This window comes from Mastigoproctus giganteus, chromosome 13 (genome assembly GCF_048544385.1).
Source record: "Mastigoproctus giganteus isolate SK-2022 chromosome 13, ASM4854438v1, whole genome shotgun sequence".
NCBI lineage: Eukaryota > Metazoa > Arthropoda > Arachnida > Uropygi > Thelyphonidae > Mastigoproctus > Mastigoproctus giganteus.
The window spans coordinates 95,145,481-95,169,650 of record NC_143587.1 but is presented as its reverse complement, the minus strand read 5'-3'; the positions used below and the strand labels follow the sequence as shown (position 1 = coordinate 95,169,650).

The 24,170-nt window shown below is 37.1% G+C and overlaps 1 protein-coding gene across 1 annotated transcript in view; it reads left to right on the top strand.

The window, feature by feature from the left end:
- Positions 1-24,170, top strand: part of LOC150076266 (GRIP1-associated protein 1-like) — a 370,153-nt gene that overhangs the window by 44,268 nt on the left and 301,715 nt on the right. The window contains exon 4 of the mRNA XM_090387422.1: positions 5,997-6,131. Coding sequence (XP_090243548.1) covers positions 5,997-6,131 — 135 coding nt within the window. The remainder of the gene's footprint in view (positions 1-5,996; positions 6,132-24,170) is intronic.

Sequence of the window (24,170 nt, the reverse complement as noted above, 5' to 3'; positions counted from 1 at the left end):
AAGCCAAACTGTGTTCACTCAAACGTTTATAGGACAATTCATAGTGGCACAGGGATTTTTTGAAGCCAACTTCGCACAACATGGAGAGTCTGTGAACACGGACATTGCATCTGGGTGAAATGAGACCAGATCTGGTAACATCATCAACACAGGTCTCCAGCTGGAAGCTTTGCAGGGTGGATCTGGATTTTTGCACAAGATGCGCTTTCCTTTTTTGAATCAGGCATTGATAAATTGAGTTAGGGCTATATTCTTAGTAGTATTAAATAGGAATCGGAGTTGAAAAGTGAATATATAAGTATCAGTAGAAGTATCAGTGGCAGCCCTGTTAGAGAGAGCTGCTGCCATTGATGCATCTGAAATGCCTTTTGTTTATTCCTGAAAAGGTGGATAAGTTGGATGTCCACTATGGTTTGTTTTGTAAGAGGAACTGATACCACTTAGACATAGTCACACATGAAATAAAAGCAAGCCAATGAGCCAACCAAATCCAGGCAACTGGGAGGGAAATTGGAACACAGACCAGGGAATAAAAGTGAACAGGAACATGACAAGATCTTGGTTCTAGAAAAGTGATAATAAAACTGTTTGGAGGGGTGAATTTTCAGCAAAAACATCAAAACTTGGTGTTAATTAAGCTTGTCAAGCTTGGCAGTACCCCTGGTAGGTGATGAAGTGACTTCCATACTGTTGAGAATTAGCAATTGACTAGACAAGTGAGTGGCAGTGTTGGTGGGAAGTGAGTAAGTAAGGTTAAAGTCACCAACAAAAGTTATGATTTTAATGTTCACAACTCCAGCTGGATTCAGTGTTTTAGCTTCACAGACACAGTTGAGATGCTGAGGCTTTTATAATTACTAATGATATTACACAGTTTGTTCATTTACCAATCAGAATACTAGACAGTCCTAACCTGACACCCAATGCTCTTGATATTTTCCCCACAGCTTGATGATGATCTCTTCTCCAATGTAGCCTCTTTCTTCTGGCCATTCTGCAGCCTTGTGTTGTTTGGCATTACGAGAATGAAATAGGATGATCTGTGTAATTTCCATTATTGTTTTCCTTAGTTGCATTACTGTTTTAAATCTTAAATTAGGTTATCAGCTAGTTTTTTGATGAAGATTAACCAAAAGCTCTGAACATCATATTGAACAATTGACACTGTAAAGGCACAATCAGCCACAACAATGAGAACAAGCATGGCACAGATGCGGACACAGATGGACACTGCTTCAATTTGGGGGATTTGGTACTGATAATGGGTGTTTATAGGGTAAGCATGAAGGAGTATTTGTGTTTTTTTCAGATGTGATGTCCAAATACTTTGTTAGGTAGGGTAGCGTAGAGTGTGTGTATGTGAATATATATACATACACACACACAGATATATTTAATCCTGAAACAGTTTCATAAGAAATTGTCTATTGTGGACACACACAGGGTTTTCTTGATTCTACACATTCAACATTTTAAGAACTCAACAGAAACAGCATTTAAAATTTAAAAATTTCTTGAGGTTTTTTTTTTTTTTCTGGTTAGTAATACAAGGGCTGTTCATTAAAGAATGATCATAGTTTTTTCCCCCCAACATACCTTTATTAATCATTTATATTTCAATGGTCATTTTTAAAGTAGTCCCCATTTGATATATTTTTACCGTTCTTCAAAAACATGGTGGAAGCTATTTTTTGATGTGCATTTGAGAATTGCCTCCAATGCCTTTACAACTTCTTCTGACGACTGGAAATGTTTTCCTCACAGGTCCTTCTTTAACTTTAGAAATAAATAAAAAAAAAAAAAAATCACAGGGCTTAAGGTAAGGGCAGTATCCCTGGTAGGCTGTAGGATGGATGAGGAACACATTTGACATTAATGCTGGCTAAGTACTTGACGACAGTATGAGCAATGCGAGGTCTCGCATTGTTGTGATGCACTATCCACCAACCTCTATGCAGTTGTGGTCATTTGCGATGAATCTGATCCTACAAAGTATGCTGTACAGTTCTGTAGTTAAGGTCCCATACAGTTGTATAATGGGGCAAAATATGTTGGTAAACCAATCGTTGAATACCAAAAAAAAAAAGATGATCATAATCTTTCTTTCTTTCTTGCAGAAGCCACAACTTTTGCTTTTTTTAGTGTTGGAAATGACGTAGACTTCCAAACAGTGTTATTGCTTGTTAACAGATGTGCAGAACCTCATCATCTTCAGTAACCATTTGTTACTGAATGAATTCGTTACAAACTTCCATGTGAACTTGCTGTTGCTGAGGTGTGAGTAGTCTCGTATCCAGTGTGCACAAACACTGTCATATGCATATGGCCATAGAGATTGCCATATGTGCTTCTTACTGATATACTCAACATCTCTGCCAGTTATCTTACTATTATACGATGATCTTCTCTCATGAATACAGATTTTTTTTTTTTATGGTCTCTGTGGTGACAGCAGTGGCTGGAGGATTGCTGATTTTTGGAGCTGGAGCTGGATTGGAGCTCCAGGATTGCTGATTTTTGTGATTGAATCATGTCCATCTTAAACATTTTAAACCACCTGCAAGCTGTGCTGTATGGGAGCATAGATTCACCATAAGCCTCTTAAAATTCCATACACGTCAGATGACATTTTCTTGAGATGGGAATAAAATTTGAGAGTTGCACACTGTTCCTTGCATGTGATGTCCATTGATACATAGGTAAAAGTGAACAGGCATTAATCTGACTGACCACCGAGGTCACACCATGCACACGAGTCAACTGTACAGTTGCTATGTGATGTGATGCAGCTTGGTTCGGTCTTAAATTCCACAACTCAGCTAGAAATAGCAAGTATGGTTTTTAATGAAAATTTTTGTTCATTCTTTATTGAACAGCCTTTGTATTATCTAGTTTAAACATTAAAATATTGTATTAATAATTGCAGTAGTTATTGCAATTATTAAAATCTTTTTAAAAATGAAAATTTTTTAAAATCACATTTATTTCAGTTTGTTTCAATTTGACGTTGGTTTTTGGAAGTTTATAATGTGCTTCCAATAGAAAATTTTTCCTGAAATTTTATTAAGTCAAATATACATTAACCCCTTCATGGATTATCCCAAGATATCTCGTTTTTAGTTTTAAAAGTTATTTGTAACTACACAAAATATCTCGGGATAAAAGCGAACAATAATACCTCCAAATTTAGGACTGAAACATATTTTCTTGGGCATTTATCTGACTAATTTTGCATTAGCCAGATAAATCCCGAGATTTCTCGGGATTTTCTTACGCCTGGCAGCAGACGACTGGTTTTCATTTTATTTATATTGTACAGCAATGTCAGAACAGCAGTGCGCGTTCCTATGTGCCACCAGTAAGCAAAATAAAATTTGCCGTCCTAAATGCTGAATACTGATAAGTGTTAACCAATCAGAAAACAGTATCGAAAAATATTTCGCCGTCCTTTTAAACTGCCACTTGTAAGCGACGCTTACCTTGCCTATCCACTTGTGGCGGCCGTGTGTCAGAATGTATTTAGTTCACGATTATTGCTTGTGGCAGGAGGTTACTGCTTGTGCGTTCCATTTGATTTTTTTAATTTATTTATATAATGAGTAGTGAAGAAGAGATTAGTGATGATTTTTTTGTGTTTTTCTGTTCCTTTCTTTTAGCTCAAGTGCTAATTTATTAAAAAATCTGTATGATTTGCACACTTTTTGGCATACACGAGATAACTTGGGATAGCCCAAATGGGTTAATTACTCCAATGTATTTTATACCAAAAAAAATTATAAAAAACACAAAAAACTATACAATGAGTATTCCCATGATGCATACTTTTAATCTGTAAAATAAAAAAAAGTCGATCTGTTATGGCACATTTTCAGGAAAAAAATATTCCGGGAAGGGGTTAAAGAAAGATTATTTAACAATGTAATTTTCAAAAAAAAAAAAAAACTTAATCCATTACGAATAGTGTGCACTTTTATATTTTGTGCATAAGATAACAATGAATGTGAAGGTTCAGTTTGACACCAGTGTTTGAAAGTTTATAACCTAGCTTCCAATAAAGATTTTTTCTTGAAATTGTTGTTTGTTGTTATTTGGTTTTTAGGAGCATTAGCAACTAAGGCCATATTGCTTCGGGGATATGCGGTGGTCATTCCCTGACCTTTCCGCATCCTCCGTATTTGGTGGTGACGGGCTCGAACCCCGGTCTAAATCAAGAAGCGTATGCTACGCACTGCTGCTCCTTCCCACCTGGCTACGGAGGTGCCTCTTGAAATTGTGTTACAAGGTCTAATGCACATCTATGAAAGATGTTATAGTAATATTGTTTTTGAAAAACAATTCTGCATGAGCAGCAAACTTTTTTTTTAATCTAGTGTGTTTTCTATTTTACACCAATTTTGGTAATTTATAATGCATTTGCAAAGAGGTAAATTTCCTTGAAATTTTGTTAGTAGATGCATTACATTTTTAAATGAAAATTATATATTATAATTTTCATTTAAAAAACAATTCACTGTGAGGAGCCTGCTCTTTTTTTTCTTTGTGCACAGCGCATTATAGCCTTAGTTGCTAATGCGCCAATAAAACCCAACAACAACAACAAATCTTTGCGCACAAAGAAACAGTTGTAGTCTATTTCTTTTCTGCTCCTGATATAACAAGTTGGTCATACTCATTAAACTCACTAGACATTACTCATTAAAGTGAGAGTTGGATTTTTAAAAAAATCTTTTATTTTTATTAACAATCTGCACGCACTGCATTATAGAGGACCTGCTTATTTGTTTCTTTCTAGAAAACATGTCCCATATTAAGCAACCATTGCAACCTGCTTGGATAGTGGGTGCCATGCATGATGGGTCCATGGACTTGTGTTGTTTGTGCTGCACACAAAGGCACTGTTGGCATGTTGCATCAGGTAATTGGACTCATCTGACCAGCATACTCATTTCAAGTGTCCAACTAGCTTATTGTTGATGACGATAATCAGCAGTGAGGAGAGAGAGGGTGTCTCTTGGATTGTCTGCTGTGGAACTCTGTATGTCTGACTGTGTGGTGCATTGTCATTTGGGATATTGTTCTTGCATTCCTCATATTGTGTTGCCTCAAGTTGTTCTTGCATTCCTCATATTGTGTTGCATAACTGTTGTGCAGCGATCTGCTGCTGAGCCTGTACAACATGCTGCATCCCTTTGCCAACTAGCTTATTGTTGACGATGATGATCAGCAGTGAGGAGAGAGAGGGTGTCTCTTGGAATGTCTGCTGTGGAACTCTATGTCTGACTGTGTGGTGCATTTTCATTTGGGATATTGTTTTTATATTCCTCATATTGTGTTCCAGTCTCACATAACTGTTGTACAGCAACCTGCTGCTGAGCCTGTACAACGTGCTGCACCTCTTTGCCCACCACGAACATCCTTGTGTAATCCTTTACATTTCTTTTGGCAGGAGGTGGTTTGACTCGTTTTACACCTTTGTACACCTTAACCACAGTTGGTTGTGAGCAGCTGACAAGTTCTGCCATTTCTGATATGGAAGCACCTAATGCACAAGCTCCCACAGTCATGCCTTTTTGAAACTCCATGCTATCTTTACTGCTTCTCATAACTGCTACTTTATCACTTTGACATGCACAACCAGATGCAGATTACCACTGCTCTAGTATACGAAGCTGTTCGGCTTTGTATACTGCATGCTGTGTAGCATTGTCCATTACGAATGGGGTGGTCACAAGTCAGTGATCACTGAGTCAGTATATATTATTCTGGTTGGAACTGAAAATTGTGAAAATAAAAATGGGTGCCGTCTGTCAGTGCTAGTCAAAGCCATTAGTTTGTAATAATAATTCACCATTTGTGGCTTATATATTATGCCAATGACAAAGGAGTTTCTCTAGCTTTATTATTTAAATATGTATAATATTTATATAAGTTATGTAAATGAAGTATAGTATATGATCAATACGTATAATGATTTTAAATTTTTTGCCCATCTAAAGACTCTTAATAGGAGTAGAAAGGCTCGAGAAGTAGAACAACTAATACAGGAAAATGAAATATTACAAAGGAAACTTCAGAGTCAAGAAGATGAGTTCAGACTTCAAAATACTACATTGATGAAGGAATTATCTTCAGTAAGTTTGCCCTTTTCTTTTCAATTAAGATTAATTTTTTTTTGTTCTTTTTCTTTCATAGTGCTTTGTTTCTTAATGTCTGGGTTTGTCTGTGTCCATGGAAATGTAGGCATGTTGAAAGTTTGAATCCATACATCACCCAAATGTATGGATTTGGGTAGAAAGAGAAGCAGTAATTTGATTGTAGCTAACCACAGTCTCATTATCCCAGGAGCCTGTATGAGGTTCCCCCCCTCCTTAAGTGGATTTCATCATTATTAATTTAGCCCTCTGGCAAGTGCAGGAAATCCAGGTGGACTGTACTACATTTCTCAGTTATTTCAATGTTATTTCTGCTGTCACAATGGAGAAAAATACATCAGAAATACAACACCTTTCTGGCCTAATTCTAGCATTTCTCAGTGATGCCATTATATCAATAATTTCATCATTGCTCATCAGCCATTTACAGAAGAAACTATCAAGAAGTTAATTTTGTGCCGTATTTATGATATGAAACATGATATCATAATATGTATCTAAAAAAATTTTAGATATGCATTTCTTCCACTTTCCTTCTACTTCTACTTCTGTCTCCATTATTTATTTGTTTCTTTGCTCATTTTCCACTCTAAAAAATTTAAGTAGATTAGAGTATAAGTGGAGGAATGCTGACCACATCAAATATATTAACAATGGGAAAATTAAATAGGTAACTGTAAAATAAAAGTAAATTAAATAAAAATACATATAGTACTTAATTCTATAGATCCAATGATATTAACTTTGTCATTAAGGGTCAGCAGCCAAAACCAATGGACATATAGCAAGAAGTAAGGCCTCTTGTTTCTGATATGAAATATGCATAGCAAGCTGACGTATCTTTCATAGCCGATCCTACAGAGACCAACAAGGAAAGGAAATAAAAATAAGAAAGGAATAGAAGCAATATATTGAAATATGTTGGAAAATTTTTCCAGCTGATATTAAATAACTGATTTATTTTGGGATCAGCGTTTCTGTGAAACACTGATCCCAAAATAATATGGAAAAAAATTAGATAGCTGTCTGGTAAGTAGTAGTAGTGGCATGTGATGCAAGAAAGTAAGTGTATGAGCTTATGCAGCATCAGCCAAAAAAAAAAAAAAAATTCACACAACCATTCCCTCTAAATGTTTGTCCAGTTCCTCCTTAAATTTATTTAAGCTATCAACTTCCACAACGACAGATAGAAGTTTGTTCCTGCAATTAACCACCCACTGGCTAAAGGCAAATTTCTGCACATCTATTCTACATCTGTCTTTCCTTAATTTGAATTTATGCCCCCTTAGGTTCGCAATCTGAACAAGTGGAAGGATCCCATCAGAATTCAGCGTGCTCAACCCATTCAAGGCCTTATATACCTCAGTGAGATCACCGCACAGGTGCCTAGTCTCCAGCCATTCCAATTTGCAGAACTTAAGCCTCTCTTGGTAAGAGGATCCCTTCATTCCCCTCACCAACCTTGTTACCCTTCTCTGTACACGCCCAAGCAAATCTACATCCTTCCTAAATTGAGGCCTCCTGACCTGTATGCAGTACTCAAGGCGTGGCCTGACCATTGCCTTATATAGAGGGACAATCACCTCCTTTTCCCTGCTAGCAAAATTCCTGTATATCATTGACAAAACCCCATGACCTGACCTGGCAGCCTGTCTGCATTGCTCAGAAAACTTCATATCTGACTGCACAATTACTCCCAGGTCTTTTTCATTTTCTACCACCTTAAGTGTACTACCACACAGTTGGTACGTTTCTCTGGGGTTACTTCTACCCATATGCAGTACTTTGCATTTGTCAAGGTTAAACTTCAGTTGCCACTTCTTAGCCCATCTGCCCAAATTATCTAGATCCTGTTGCAATAGCACACTGCCATTACTCTCATTAACAATCCTGCCAACCTCTGTATCATCTGCAAACTTTGACACTAAGCCTGATATATCTTCATCAATATCATTGATAAATATACAAAACAACAGAGGACCCAACACCGAACCCTGTGGGACTCCACTAATAACATTAGTCCACGAAGAGCAGCACCCATTGATTACCACCCTCTGTCTTCTCCCACTTAACCATCCTTTTATCCATCGTAGCAATTTACCCTTAATACCATTCTGCTCTAGTTTGTACAGTAGTTTTCCATGCACAACAGTGTCAAAAGTTTTCCTGAAATCCAAGTATATGGTATCAAAATTATTTTTTGCATCCAGTTCCTTTGTAACCGCGTAATTTCTTTCCTACCATACCTTCTCCAATCCTCTTCTGGAATGGGCAAGATCTATATAATCCCGTAGATATAGCTAATGCTTTGGGCAATACTTTTGCAGAAATCTCAGCAACATCAGCCTATATTTTTAATTCCAACGAATTAAAAACACTAAAGAAAAGCATGCTATTAATTTTCAAACTGCTCGCCTTCTCCCATATAACAAACCTCTGCAGTATTCTGAATTGTTATATGTCATTAGAACAGCCCATAATGGTGCTGCTGGTCCAGATGGGATTTATTATGTCATTCTACATCTTGATGACAAAGCTTTGCGCTGCCTCCTGGTCTTTTACAATCGTATATTTTTAGAAAATGTTTTTCCAGCTTCTTGGCATCAATCTGCAATTTTGCCATTCCTGAAGCCTGGAAAAGATCCATCCAACCCCTATAGCTATAGACCCATATCTCTCTCAAGCTGCCTCAGCAAAATCCTTGAGAAAATTATCCACAGAAAACTTTTCTGGATCATTGAGACGGAACAGCTAATGAGCCATAGTCAATATGGCTTTCGTCAAAACAGGTCATGCTTAGATCTTCTGGTCAAGGCTGAATTTACGATCCGTAATGCTTTTGTCAAACATGAATATCTAGTAATGGTTTCAATAGACATAGAGAAGGCTTTTGATACCTACCACCTGGCAGTATGGTATACTTAGTGATCTTTACCTTCTCGCACTACGAGGCAACCTTCCTATATTTGTTTAGAACTTTCTACATACTAGATCATTTCAAGTTCGATACCAACTTGCCCTTTTTGCAACTTTCATCCAGGAAGAAGGTGTTACACAGGGATCATTACTAAGTGCCATTCTTTTTGCTCTTAGAATAGATTCTATCACTAAGCAGCTTCCAAATACAGTAGTAGTAGTAGTAGTAGTGGTATGTGATGCAAGAAAGCAACGAGCTTATGCAGCATCAGCCAAAAAAAAAAAAATCACACCATTCCCTCCAAATGCCTGTCCAGTTCCTCCTTAAATTTATTCAACCTATCAACTTCCACAACGACAGATGGAAGTTTGTTCCAGCAATTAACCACCTGCTGGCTAAAGACAAATTTCCGCACATCTATTCTACATCTGTCTTTTCTTAATTTGAATTTATGCCCCCTTATGTTCGTAATCTGAACAAGTGGAAGGATCCCATCAGACTTCAGCGTGCTCAACCCATTCAAGGCCTTATATACCTCAATCAGATCACCGCGCAGGTGCCTAGTCTCCAGCCACTGCAATTTTCAGAACTTAAGCCTCTCTTGGTAAGAGGATCCCTTCATTCCCCTCACCAATCTTGTTGCCCTTCTCTGTACATGCTCAAGTAAATCTACATCCTTCCTAAAATGAGGCCTCCAGACCTGTACGCAGTACACAAGGCGTGGCCTGACCATTGCCTTATACAGAGGGATAATCACCTCCTTTTCCCTGCTAGCAAAATTCCTATATATCTTTGACAAAACCCCATGACCTGCCCTGGCAGCCTGTCTACATTGCTCAGAGAACTTCATATCTCACTGCACAATTACTCCCAGGTCTTTTTCATTTTCTACCACCTTAAGTGTAGTACCACACAGTTGGTATGTTTCTCTGGGGTTACTTCTACCCATATGCAGTACTTTGCATTTGTCAAGGTTAAACTTCAGTTGCCACTTCTTAGCCCATCTACCCAAATTATCTAGATCCTGTTGCAGTAGCACACTGCCATTACTGTCATTAACAACCCTGCCAACCTTTGTATCATCTGCAAACTTCGACATTAAGCCTGATATACCTTCATCAATATCATTGATAAATATACATAACAACAGTGGACCTAACAGCGAACCCTGTGGGACTCCACTAATAACATTAGTCCAAGAAGAGCAGCACCCATTGATTACCACCCTCTGTCTTCTCCCACTCAACCATCCTTTTATCCATTGTAGCAACTTACCCTTAATACCATTCTGCTCCAATTTGTACAATAGTCTTCCACGCGCAACAGTGTCAAAAGCTTTCCTGAAATCCAAATATATGGTATCAAAATTATTTTTTCCATCCAGTTCCTTTGTAACCACATCATAATATCCTATCAAATTTGTCAGACAAGACTTTCCCTTAACAAACCCATGCTGTGTCTGAATTATTTCTGCAGTCTTGTCTAGATGATCCTGCAATGCATCTTTAACCAGTGACTCCATTATTTTACCCGGAACAGAAGTTAAACTAACTGGTCTGTAATTACCCGTGTCACCCTTCGATCCCCCTTTGTGAATTGGGGATACATTTGCACATCTCCAGTCTGTGGGAACCTCCCCTGAGTCCAAGGATGCTCTCATAATTATGGCTAAGGGTTTGCTTAGTTGCTTTGCCGCCTCCTTTAATATAACTGGATAGATCCCATCCACCCCAGGTGCTTTTCTTACGTTTAACTTCAACAATTTCTCTTCCACTTTGTTCTCAGTTATTACAAGATCATTAAGCACCCTGCTACAATTTGATAACCTTCTGCCATTTTCAAACCTTAATAACTCCTCATGTGTGAATGTAGATGCAAAATACTCATTCAGTTTGTTTGCTATCTGAGCAGGATCATCAACAGTCAAACCATTGATGTCAAGTGGACCAATCAGATTCATCCCCTTCCTTTTAGAGTTTATATAAGTAAAGAAATCTTTGCTGTTTTTCTTAGCATCTTTTGCCAAGGATTTCTCGTAATCTGCCTTCGCCTGCCGAACCTCCTTTGTGACCTGATTACAGATTAACTTATATCTGCCATAGGCTTCTGAGTTGCTTGATAATTTATATGCATCCCATGCATTTTTCTTCTCTGTTACGAGTCTCATTAGTTCATTTGACAACCATTTAGGCCTAAACCTTGAACAATATTTCTTAATAGGTATGAAACTTTTAGTAGCTTCCACGATTAATTCCTTGAATGCTTCCCACTTAGAATTTACTGTTGGTAACATCATCAGTTGATCCCACTGTACAGAATTTAAAAACTGTCGGAGACCACTGTACTCACCTTTACGGAAGCAAAAACCCTTTCCTTTACCCCTGATGGTAATTAAATCTTTAAGTAAATCCCACGTCAGTACATTGTGATCACTGCCACCTAGTGGTTCTTTTATCTGGAAATTCCTAATACATGAATGATGACTGCTGATAACCAGATCTAGAGTACTACTTTCTCTGGTTGCCTCTCGAACATGCTGCTGCAGAAAATAATCATCCAATAAATCCACAAAAGTCTGACTAGTGTGTGAGTGCCCAATCCACAAGTTCCAGTCAATATCTGGGAAGTTAAAATCCCCCATTATGAGACATTCTGATTTACTAGCCCACTCTATTTCTCTGTACAATTGTTCATTGTACTCATTCGAGTCATTAGGCCTATAACACACTCCTACTCTAATTTTTGCTTTCGCAGTGCTTATGTCACACCAAACTGACTGAACAGTGCACTGTTCATCTATATCAACTGGATGCACTTCTTTTGATTTTATGTTTTTCTTAATTAACAGCATAACACCTCCTCCCTTCCTATCCTGTCTATCCTTTCTGTACACATTGTACTCCCCAAATTCCAGTTCGGCATTCCTTATATCTGTGTGACACCACGTTTCTGATATCCCAACAATATCCGCCTCTGATGTCTTGACCAACACATCAAATTCATCAAATTTATTTACTATACATCTAGCATTGGTATACATACACCTATTCCTATTCCCAGCCACTCTAACACATCCCATATACCCACCTGTTTCATGATGACTGACATGCGTCCCTGAAACCCCCAACACCCCTCGCTCCAGGTCCCTACTTATTCTAATAGAAGTTGTGCAAGAATCCCCTTCACCTCTGCCTACGGCTACTGTTAAACTATTAGTCCTTGTATCCCCCCAAGCTATCAGTTTTCCGACCCACCTAACACTGCCTCGATAGCATCAGCAAATATTCTTGCACCCTTTCTATTTAAGTGTATCCCATCCCTGTAGAAGCAATCTCTCCTGTTAACAAGTACAGTCCAGGCTGAAAAAAATTCTACCCCTTGAGCCTTGCACAATCTTTCCAGGGTCGAATTGATCGACAAGGCTCTCATCATATACTCCCTCCTATCGTGTCTGGGCAGAATTGCAGACACTTTTAAATTCAACCCTAATACATGGCTTTTTTTCATCAGTGACCTGTACTTGTTAAGTTATTCTGCCGGTCTCCTACTCTTAATATCATTGGTGCCAACGTGTACAACTATATCACCTTTTGTGGCCTTAAAAGATGATATCTGCTCTACAACATCATCAACCTTTGCCCCTGGCAGACATACCCTGGTCCTGTTCCATCTATCCTTTCACAAAGGTGCAAGCTCTGGCGTTGATGTGGGCAGCTGAGAGCCTGATGGGCCCCTCAATTTAGATCTTTCGAGAGCATCCACCCTTTCCTTCAAACTCTCATATAGGCCCATAACAACGCTGAGTTGTCGCCTGATTTCCTTACACTCCTTACATCGCGCACACACAAAGACATCCCCCATGGCAATATCATGATCCGTTCCAGACAGTTCGGCAAACATTTCACAAGTTGCACATTTTTTAAGGCTGTGATGCGTTGGAGAATCGCCCCCCTCAGTTCTCTCCCGAGTCACAGCACTCCTGCCACTTTGTGCCCGTTGCTTTGCTGCTCTAGTTTGGGGCATGATATTTTAAATTAATAAGATCAATAAATTAAATTAAATTAAATTAAATGTCAATACTACGCTATCTAATAGAAACAGTGAAGCGTATTACTGTTTCTATAATTATACGTTAAAGCTACCTAACTACCTCAATTAAAAATTTGAATTCCCTATCACTATATACAAAAACAATGCCTGCAATATTCGAATGAAATAACGGTTTTATAAAATATTACGTATATCCACAAAAACTGGTTATACAAATTAAAATAAAAATAACCAGCGTAATTAGAACTATAAGATAACGTATTAAGTACAATATAAAATAACAATTATGTAAATAATAAGCAAAAACTTATCGTTTTTTCCGGAGCCTGTAACTCGCAACTGTATTTTCTAAAGAGAGTCAGCGCCCTCTCATAAAAGTAAGTCAGTTGAGACTTACCTTTATGCAGATGACCTTTCCATCTCCTGTCATTCTCAGATGAGATCTATTGAAAGACAGCTTCAGATATCACTTAATAAAATGCAACAATGGGCAAGCCTCAATGGCTATTGACTCTTGTAGCAGAAAACAGTTGCTGTCCATTTTTGTAGACAATGCAAACTTCATCCAGATCCTGAACTTTAAATTTCTAATGTCTCCGTCCCGGTCACCAGCAACATCCGATTTCTAGGATTAATCCTTGACAATAAGTTAAATTTCCTAGATCATATTAAAAATGTATGGAATTCTTGTCAAAAAAATCAAACATGCTCAGAGCTTTATCTTCCCAAAAGTGGGGTGCAATTGTACTTCTCTGCTTCGGTTATACAGGGCATTAATCAGATCCCGTCTCGATTATGGTGCTCCCATCTATGATTCTGCCAGAAAGAGTGCATTATGCTGGCTTGATCCCATTCAACACAGTGCTTTGAGAATTGCAATTGGTGCATTCAGAATGTTGCCAGCACATAGTCTCTACATTGATGCTCACGAGCCCCCACTAACTTTATGCAGGAAAAAACTGTTACTGAAATATGCTGTCAAGATACAAAGTTGTGCCTCTCATCCTGTTCAGTCATACCGTTTCAACCCACCGTTAGGAAACCTATACATAAACAAACCTACCATAGTAAAACCACCTGGTCTTTGCCTTCTTGAACTGGTGCAGGTTTGGAATATTTCCATCCATTCTGAACAGCAGGTAGCAACTTATACTCAACTACCATGGGCTCCTCCTCCTCCAGCTTTGAGAATTGCAATTGGTGCATTCAGAATGTTGCCAGCACATAGTCTCTACATTTATGCTCACGAGCCCCCACTAACTTTACGCAGGAAAACACTGTTACTGAAATATGCTGTCAAGATACAAAGTTGTGCCTCTCATTCCGTTCAGTCATACCGTTTCAACCCACCGTTAGAAAACCTATACAGAAACAAACCTACCATAGTAAAACTACCTGGTCTTTGCCTTCTTGAACTGGCGCAGGTTTGGAATATTTCCATCCATTCTGTACAGCAGGTAGCAACTTATACTCAACCACCATGGGCTCCTCCTCTTCCAACCTGTGACACTTACCTCTGTCAGTGGAGAAAGAATACTTTGCAAGCATCAAATGTCAAACAACTTCATGTAGTTCACGCTCAAAGATTTATTGATTTCTCCCCAATTTATACAGATGGCTCTAAATCTAATTCAAATGTTGGAGCAGCTGCTGTGTTTCCGAATACAATTGTCAGTATCCCTTCCATCAGAATTTAGTATATTTTCTGCTAAATTATATGCAATCAAACTAGCTTTAGAAAATCTCTATTCTGATTGTTCCTTAAAATCTGTTATTTGCACTGATTCCCTCAGCTCAATCATGTCATTATGTAATTCCTCAGATAACGTTCACCTGTTCTAGATGAAATCAGAAGCTTATTACTGCAAATTAAAGAATGCAACCAACTGGTCACTTTTTGTTGGATTCCAGCACATTCCGGTATTTTAGGCAGTGAACTGACCAATAGCTGCAAAAAATCCAACTACCTTAGATTTAACCAATATCCCTGTTCCAGCATCAGATTATGCACTAACCATCCATGCCGCTTGCCTATCACAATGGACAGCACTCTGGCACTGTCAGACTAATAATAAACTCTTTCAGTTTAAACATGATCCGAAAATTTGGTGCTCGGGTGTCCGTACATTGAGACGAGAAGAAGTAGTCCTTTCAAGGGTATCTGACCCACCATCATTTACTCACAGGAGATGATCCACCACAGTGTACACATTGTTCTAACAATTTGACTGTTAAACATATTCTTATTGGCTGCCTCTATTATAAACAAGACAGAACTTCATCCTTGATCTCACTGGTTAATCTTCATAAACCAATAACTCTTGAAAATCTCATTGGTGATAAGGCAAATATTTCTGAATTTTTTGACTTCCTCAGGCAAACTGGGCTTTTTAATTATTTCTGATTTCAGATTTTCTTCTGACTTTATGGAAAACTCTCATCTTTTAATATAATAAGTGAATAGGCACATTATAGCCTTAGCAGCTTATGTGCCATTAACCCCCAACAACAACAACAACATGGCATAGGGTGAGGTATAAAATTGAGGATAGGGAAAAGAAAAAGGAGTATTTAAATAAATAAAGACGAAAAATAGCAATAGAAGTAGGATTGTAGGAACGTTTGTATTACACTCATATATACACTAATAGTTTTACGAACAGGAAGAATGGTAGAAATTGATAGCAGAAAGATAAAAAGCAAAGAAAAAGTTATTAAATAACACACACACACACACACACACACACACACACACACACACACACACACACACACACACACAGTTGAATTTGATTATAACGATCATCAAGGGACTAACAAAATTTCCTCATTATAACCATTACCACTACATCGGTGATGAAATCTCCCACCTATTTTTTTTTTTAATTTTCAATAACTTGATAAAATGATAGATACAAAAAACAAAAGAAATATTAGGGAGAAAAAAATAATATTAGTATATACCTACATATTATTTGTATTAATATGCTTGTATTTGGTTTTTAAATTGATCCAGCCAACCGTTGTTGCATAGAAAATCATCGCGTCTAAATTGTTTAGGAAATTTTTTTGCTTGAGCCTTCAAGATTGGACCATCTATTGAAAATCCAGAACTTCTTTGTGTAATGAACCATTGAAGTATGCTTCATTGATGTTTATAACCTCACAATTTCTGAATTTTTTTTTTTTTTTTTGTTATATTCTTTTCCAGTGCTGATAAGTAAACACATTTATTCTTCCACAATGTTGATACTGTTGAAGAGGACAAAGAAAACTTTTTACACACTTCAACATTTTTTGTACCATGTTCTAACTCACGAATAATTTTGACTTTTTTGCAAATTGAGAGAGACTTTCTTTTGTTAGTAGACATGTTTCTGAAGGAAGGATTCATTTCTAACTGATTTTACTTTAAAATGACAGTAAAGTGATCTACATACAAAGTTCATAGAAGGCCTGAAATGCATAAAAAGTTCTTAGAAGTCCTGTTTCCAAAATTTTGAGAAGTCCGAAGTGCATCCAGTTAATATAGATGAACAGTGCACTGTTGAGTCAGTTTGGTGTGACATAAGTACTGCAAAAGCAAAAATAAGAGTAGGAATGTGTTATAGGCCTAATGACTCGAATGAGTACAATGAACAATTGTACAGAGAAATAGAGTGGGCTAGTAAATCAGAATGTCTTATAATGGGGGATTTTAACTTCCCAGATATTGATTGGAACTCGTGGGTTGGTCACTCACACACTAGTAAGACTTTTGGGGATTTATTGGATGATTGTTTTCTGCAGCAGCATGTCCGAGAGGCAACCAGAGAGGGTAATACTCTTGATCTAGTTATCAGCAGTGATCATTCATGTATTAAGAATTTGCAGATAACGGAACCACTAGGTGGCAGTGATCACAATGTACTGATGTGGGATTTACTTAAAGATATAATTACCATCAGGGGTAAAGGAAAGGGTTTTTGCTTCCGTGAAGGTGAGTACAGTGGTCTCGGACAGTTTTTAAATTCTGTACAGTGGGATCAACTGACGATGTTACCACCAGTAACATCGTCAGTTGTTACAGTTGGTAACATCTGACGATGTTACTGTTGGGAAGTGGGAAGCATTCAAGGAATTAATCGTGGAAGCTACTAAAAGTTTCATACCTATTAAGAAATATTGTTCAAGGTTTAGGACTAAATGGTTATCAAATGAACTAATGAGACTCGTGACAGAGAAGAAAAATGCATGGGATGCATATAAATTATCAAGCGACTCAGAAGCCTATGGCAGATATAAGCTAGTCTAATCAGGTCACAAAGAAGGTTAGGCAGGTGAAGGCAGATTACGAGAAATCTTTGGCAAAAGATTCTAAGAAAAACAGCAAGGATATTTCTTTACTTATATAAACTCTAAAAGGAAGGAGATGAATCTGATTGGTCCACTTGATATCGATGGTTCGACTGTTGATGATACTGCTCAGATAGCAAACAAACTGAATGAATATTTTGCATCTACATTCACACATGAGGAGTTATTAAGGTTTGAAAATGGCAGAAGGTTATCAAATTGTAGCAGGGTGCTTAATGATTTTGTAATAACTGAGAGCAAAGTGTAGGAGAAATTGTTGAAGTTAAACATAAGAAAGGCACCTGGGATGGATGGGATCTATCCAGTTATATTAAAGGTGGTGGCAAAGTAACTAAGCAAACCCTTAGCCATAATTATGAGAGCATCCTTGGATTCAGGGGAGGTCCCCACGAACTGGAGATGTGCAAATGTATCCCCAATTCACAAAGGGAGATCGAAGGGTGACAAGAGTAATTTCAGACCAGTTAGTTAAATTTCTGTTCTGGGTAAAATAATGGAATCACTGGTAAAAATGCATTGCAGAATCATCTAGACAAGACTGCAGCAATAATTCAGACACACACATGGGTTTGTTAAGGGAAAGTTTGTCTGACAAATTTGATAGGATATTATGATGTGGTTACAAAGGAACTGGATGCAAAAAATAATTTTGATATCATATATTTGGATTTCAGGAAAGCTTTGGACACTGTTGCACATGGAAGACTATTGTACAAATTGGAGCAGAATGGTATTAAGGGTAAGTTGCTACAATGGATAAAAGGATGGTTGAGTGGGAGAAGACAAAGGGTGGTAATCAATGGGTGCTGCTCTTTGTGGACTAATGTTATTAGTGGAGTCCCACAGGGTTCGGTGTTGGGTCCTCTGTTGTTTTGTATATTTATCAATGATATTGATGAAGGTATGTCAGGCTTAGTGTCGAAGTTTGCAGATGATACAGAGGTTGGCAGGATTGTTAATGAGAGTAATGGCAGTGTGCTACTGCAACAGGATCTAGATAATTTGGGCAGATGGGCTAAGAAGTGGCAACTGAAGTTTAACCTTGACAAATGCAAAGTACTGCATATGGGTAGAAGTAACCCCAGAGAAACGTACCAACTGTGTGGTACTACACTTAAGGTGGTAGAAAATGAAAAAGACCTGGGAGTAATTGTGCAGTCAGATATGAAGTTTTCTGAGCAATGCAGACAGACTGCCAGGTCAGGTCGTGGGGTTTTGTCAGTGATATACAGGTGACCCCCACTTAATGCTGATAATTCGTTCCAGAAAAACAGAGCGCTAAGTGAATCCGCGCTAAGCGAGCGCCACATTCCCATAAGGTAACATATGTATTTGTAAGTTGCGGTCGATGCCATAGGATATTTCCTAATCAGTAATAAACGCTAGTGAAAAGATGCACAAATATCGGTTAAAATATTTAATATTCAAATATTTGTACATATAAAATATTCTGCATACGTATATAATTATGTGGTAAGTACTTACGTATCAAAATTAAACTTAAAATTCCAATTAAAATCATAAATTTAATTGATCTAAATTGATTTTAATTGATGAATTTAATCATGAAAAATGTCGATTTTGGGTTGGCCCTCTTCTAAATAAACAAAGGGTATTAATTTTAAATCCCCCGCAGCGTTACCCCCAACAATAAAGTCACCCGATCCTTCGCCGCTTTGAAACCTGGCATGTTTTTTTCTTCTTCATTCAATATGAAACTTCTTTTAGACATTCGTTTCCACAAAAGTCCTGCTTCATCTATGTTATAAACTTGTTGAGAAGTATAACACACAATACCCCTCTTCAATAATTTTAACAAGTTCTTTATTGAAAGTTTCGGTTCCTTGATCTGCACTTGCGGCTTCTCCCTAGATTTTAAATCTATTCAATCAGCCCTTACCAGTTTTAAATGGTTCCACATTTTTTTTTTTTTTTATGTGAGTTTTCTTCAGATCATCATATTGGCTAATCTCTCTCTTTTATAATATTTAACTTAATTGAATTCTGAATTGGATATTATCTTCAGTAAAATTAGTTATGTTTTTCCATTTCAATCCTAATAGTCGGCCTAGCCCTAGTTGCTTGCAGTGGAACAGCTATCTTTCCCGCTGCTAAAATTAATTCTTTATTTTTTATAATTGTTCTTGCAGTTAAACTTTCAAGTCCTAAATTATGGCACACATCCGCTTGTCGTTGACTGGAATCGATTCGTTTCGCTTCAAAATGTCTAATTTAATTTTCAAATTCATTATTTTTCTTACATTTATAAGTACTGCATCCAGACGTTGTTGCTTTTTTTTATTCTTATCGGCCATTATTAACTCTTCGAAAATGTAACTGCGTTGGTTGCATCAATTACGATACAATGTTCGAGTAAACTGTCCGTTACGCGATGTCTAATACTGTATTGAGTGATGATTAGTCTTTGGATAAATGCATATAATGCAAATATTACAAGCAATATACTTGATAATTTTTTTTAAATGTTGATCTCGGAACTACGTAACAAGTCACTGTACTGCATTAAATTAGCGTGCGAGAAAATTTCTCAAGTCGGCGTGGGAAAAGTTTTAATGCTGTTTTGCTATTAATTTTCAAGCTATCAACTCCATCAAATGAAACGATTTTGTTAAATATGAAAAAAATGCAATCTGTGAAAGAGCGTTATAGTGATCTGTGACAGCGTTATAGTCAGATACGGGTTATAATATAAGAACAGCGTTATAGCAAATCAGCATAAAGCGAGCTGCGTTATAACGAGGGCCTGCTGTATAGGAATTTTGCTAGCAGGGAAAAGGAGGTGATTGTCCCTCTGTATAAGGCAATGGTCAGGCCACGCCTTGAGTACTGCATACAGGTCTGGAGGCCTCATTTTAGGAAGGATGTAGATTTGCTTGAGCGTGTACAGAGAAGTGCAACAAGATTGGTGAGGGGAATGAAGGGATCCTCTTACCAAGAGAGGCTTAAGTTCTGCAAATTGCAGCGGCTGGAGACTAGGCACCTGCGAGGTGATCTGATTGAGGTGTATAAGGCCTTGAATGGGTTGAGCACGCTGAATTCTGATGGGATTCTTCCACTTGTTCAGATTACGAACCTAAGGGGCATAAATTCAAATTGAGGAAAGACAACTGTAGAATAGATATGTGGAAATTTGCCTTTATCCAGCAGGTGGTTAATTGCTGGAACAAACTTCCATCTGTCGTGGAAGTTGATACGTTAAATAAATTTAAGGAGGAACTAGATAGGGATTTGGAGGGAATGGTGTGATTTTTTTTTTTTTTTTGGCTGATGCTGCATAAGCTCATATACTTGCTTTCTTGCATCACATGCCACTACTACTACTACTACTACTATAAATTTATGGTTCAATGAATACAAGACAATCTGTAAATAGAGTAATGTGACAAGCGGAACGCCAATGCACTATTGTATGGCCTAAATATATTTCTATTTACTATTATAAATATATATAATACTAAATATATTTCTGAAAACAAACTTTATAGAATACGTTAAACACAATAATGTATTTTAGATTGCAGTAAACAAAACTGGCTAGATCTGATTTCTTCTTTGTATGCTTATCAATTACATACTAATGGGCAATAGTATCTATGTTTAATGTAGAGGTGTGACAGTGGGTGTGAGTTGATCATGCTCCATTCCAGCTTCTACTTGCACTACTACTATGAGTATAAAATGAAAGACAGCATTAAATTCTTCAGATACGTTGATTTTGTTTTGGTTATCAATTGTGATATCTTCAATAATACAGCATTGAAATGTATCCCACAGATTTGATTATCGAATGCACTAATCCGAATAGCCATCTGCAGATCACATACATTGATAGTGAAATCATAATTAAAGAAAATAAAATTTACACCCTGCACTATGACAAATGAGACCACTTCAGATTTCAAACTATTAAACTTACTAACTGGGAAACAAATTTAACCAAACAGATACATGGCAATGTAATTAGAACCCAAATGAACAGAATAATACACATTTTTTATACCCTGGAAAATATGTTATGTGCATTAGTAAAGCTAAAAGCCAATTTAGTTAGAAATAATATGCCCATTAAATTCGTCAAATTCCATATATATGCAGCTGTTCAGGCCATTGTAGGCAAACCCTGACATTAATCCAAATTGGGTCACAGGACACCTTTAATCCCCATTAGTTCTCCTGGTTTATTGTGCTCAGACAAGGCTCATTAACTGACCACACTGTAACCTGGATGTCCAAATTTTAAGCCCTATAGCAACTAATCCTACAATTCACTTTAGAAATCAATAATACTCTGGCTGACCCCGTCTGAATTATTCTGACTTTGCATTCATCTACTCTACAGAATATAGTTTGCTTGCATTCATCTACTCTACTGATTATGTGCACTTCATCTCCCTGCCCTTTTCCTTCTGCTACTTATATTTTTCCTGCCAGCTTATTTCCGCTACGCATTTCTTGAAATACTCCAGGTATCATTCACTTTCACATTATACTTTCGGTTTTGTTTTAGATTCTCAACATGTTTTGACACACATATTTTTACTTTCAATAAAAGCATTTGGTATTAGCTCCCTTTTATACTAACACTTACAAATGCCAGAGCCCTTACTTATAAGGTTGGACTTCACAACCCCAGCAAGCTTAGTGTTAATTAAAAAGTTTTTTTGATTTTTGTTTTTAATAAATATTAAACATATTTATTCTAACTTGATCCTTATTTTTACCTAAATAAATTACACTGCATTGGGACTACCTTGTCCATACTGTATTAGAATGTGCTAATTTCATTTTCGTTGCTTTTTGGCCTTTCACTTTTCTTCTACTACTGTGGACAAGTATAGAAACGCAGTTCCTGATACATGGTCAGGTGTAGTCCCCCGATGAAATACCTGATCTGTATCAATATTTATTTCAGGTGTCATCAGATCAAGCATATTTGCCTTACCTATATTCGACCATTTTCTAAATATGCTATTACATTAATTATTATTCTACTACTTTAATTTTTTTCATTTTATTTGAATTTTATTTTTTATTTTTATTTTATTAGTATTTTGATGTACTAATTTTACTTCACACTTTCTATTGGCTTTGAATTTCCATTGGTAATTCAGCCCATAATTGTCTTAATTCATCATAACCTTTAGGATATTAACATTCTTTCACCTTTCACAAATATACTACACTTCTTTTCTACTTTCCTCATCCTTCTAGTTGCTGGCACTTTGTGTAACTTTCACATCCATTTATGCATACTTCATTTAATATATATATATGTATATATATATATATATATGTATGTTACTATAAAAACTTGAAATCTAATAAATCCTAAGATTTATCAATTTTCTTTGGTAAAAGTCTGAAATATCGGGACTTTTAATAATTTTAAACAAGGGCAAAGGGGTGAGTTGTCTGGGTAACATATTCACTGTACTCCGATTATAGTGAATATGTAATAGACATTCTTGCATAGATAACAGATATATTAACAACAGAAATGGCATATGATGCAAGAAAGCAAGCTTATACAGCATCAGCCAAAAAAAAAAAAAAAACCCCTTCCTATTTCACCTATCTATTTGCTCCAAAGGTTTGTCCAGTTCTTCCTGGAATCTATTTAAGCTATCAACTTCCACAATTGATAGATGAAACTTTGTTCCAGTCAGCCACTCACTGGCTAAAGGTAAATTTCTGCACATCTATTCTGCATCTGTCTTTCCTCAATTTGAATTTATGTCCCTCAAGTGTATAATCTGAGCAAGAGGAAGAATCCTATCAGCATTGAGCTTGCTCAAACCATTCAAAGACTTTTATACCTCAATCAGATCACCTCGCAGGTGCCTAGTATCCAGATGCTGCAGTTTGTAGAACTTAAGCCTTTCTTGGTTAGAGTACCCCTTTGTTACCCTCACCAATCTTGTTGCCCTTCTCTGTACATGTTCCAGCAGCTCTACATCCTTCCTAAAATGAGGCCTCCAGACCTTTAAATACTAAAGGTATGGCCTGACCATTACCTTATACAATGAGATAATCACCTCATTATCCCTGCTAGCAAAGTTCCTGTATATCATTGACAAGATCCCCCGAAACTGTCTGAACTGCTCTGAAAACTTCCTATCTGACTGCACAATTATCCCCCATGTTTTTTACATTCTCCACCTCCCTGAGTGTAAATACCACACATACGTTTCTCTTGGGTTACTGCTGCCCATATGCAGTACTTTGCATTTGTCAATGTTAAACTTCAGTTGTCACCTCTCAGCTTATCTGCCAAACTTTTCTAGATCCTATTTCAGCAGTTTATGTCCCTATAGAAAACAGTCAGTGTACTGCCATTATTATCATTAACAATCCTGCTAATCTTTGTATCATATGTAAACTTGGACATTAAGCCTGATATACTTCATCAATATCACTGATAAATACAGCAAATAATAATTGGCCCAACATGGACCCCTGCGGGACTACACTAATAACATTAGTCCATGAGGAGCAGTGTACATTGATAACCACTCTGTCTTCTTGCATGCAACCATCCCTTTATCCATAGCAGCAACTAGCCCTTAATGCCATACTACTCCACAGCAGTCTTTTATGTGCAACAGTATCAAAAGCTTTCCCGAAATCCGAGTATATGATATCAAAATTATTTTTTGCCTCCAGTACCTTGGGAA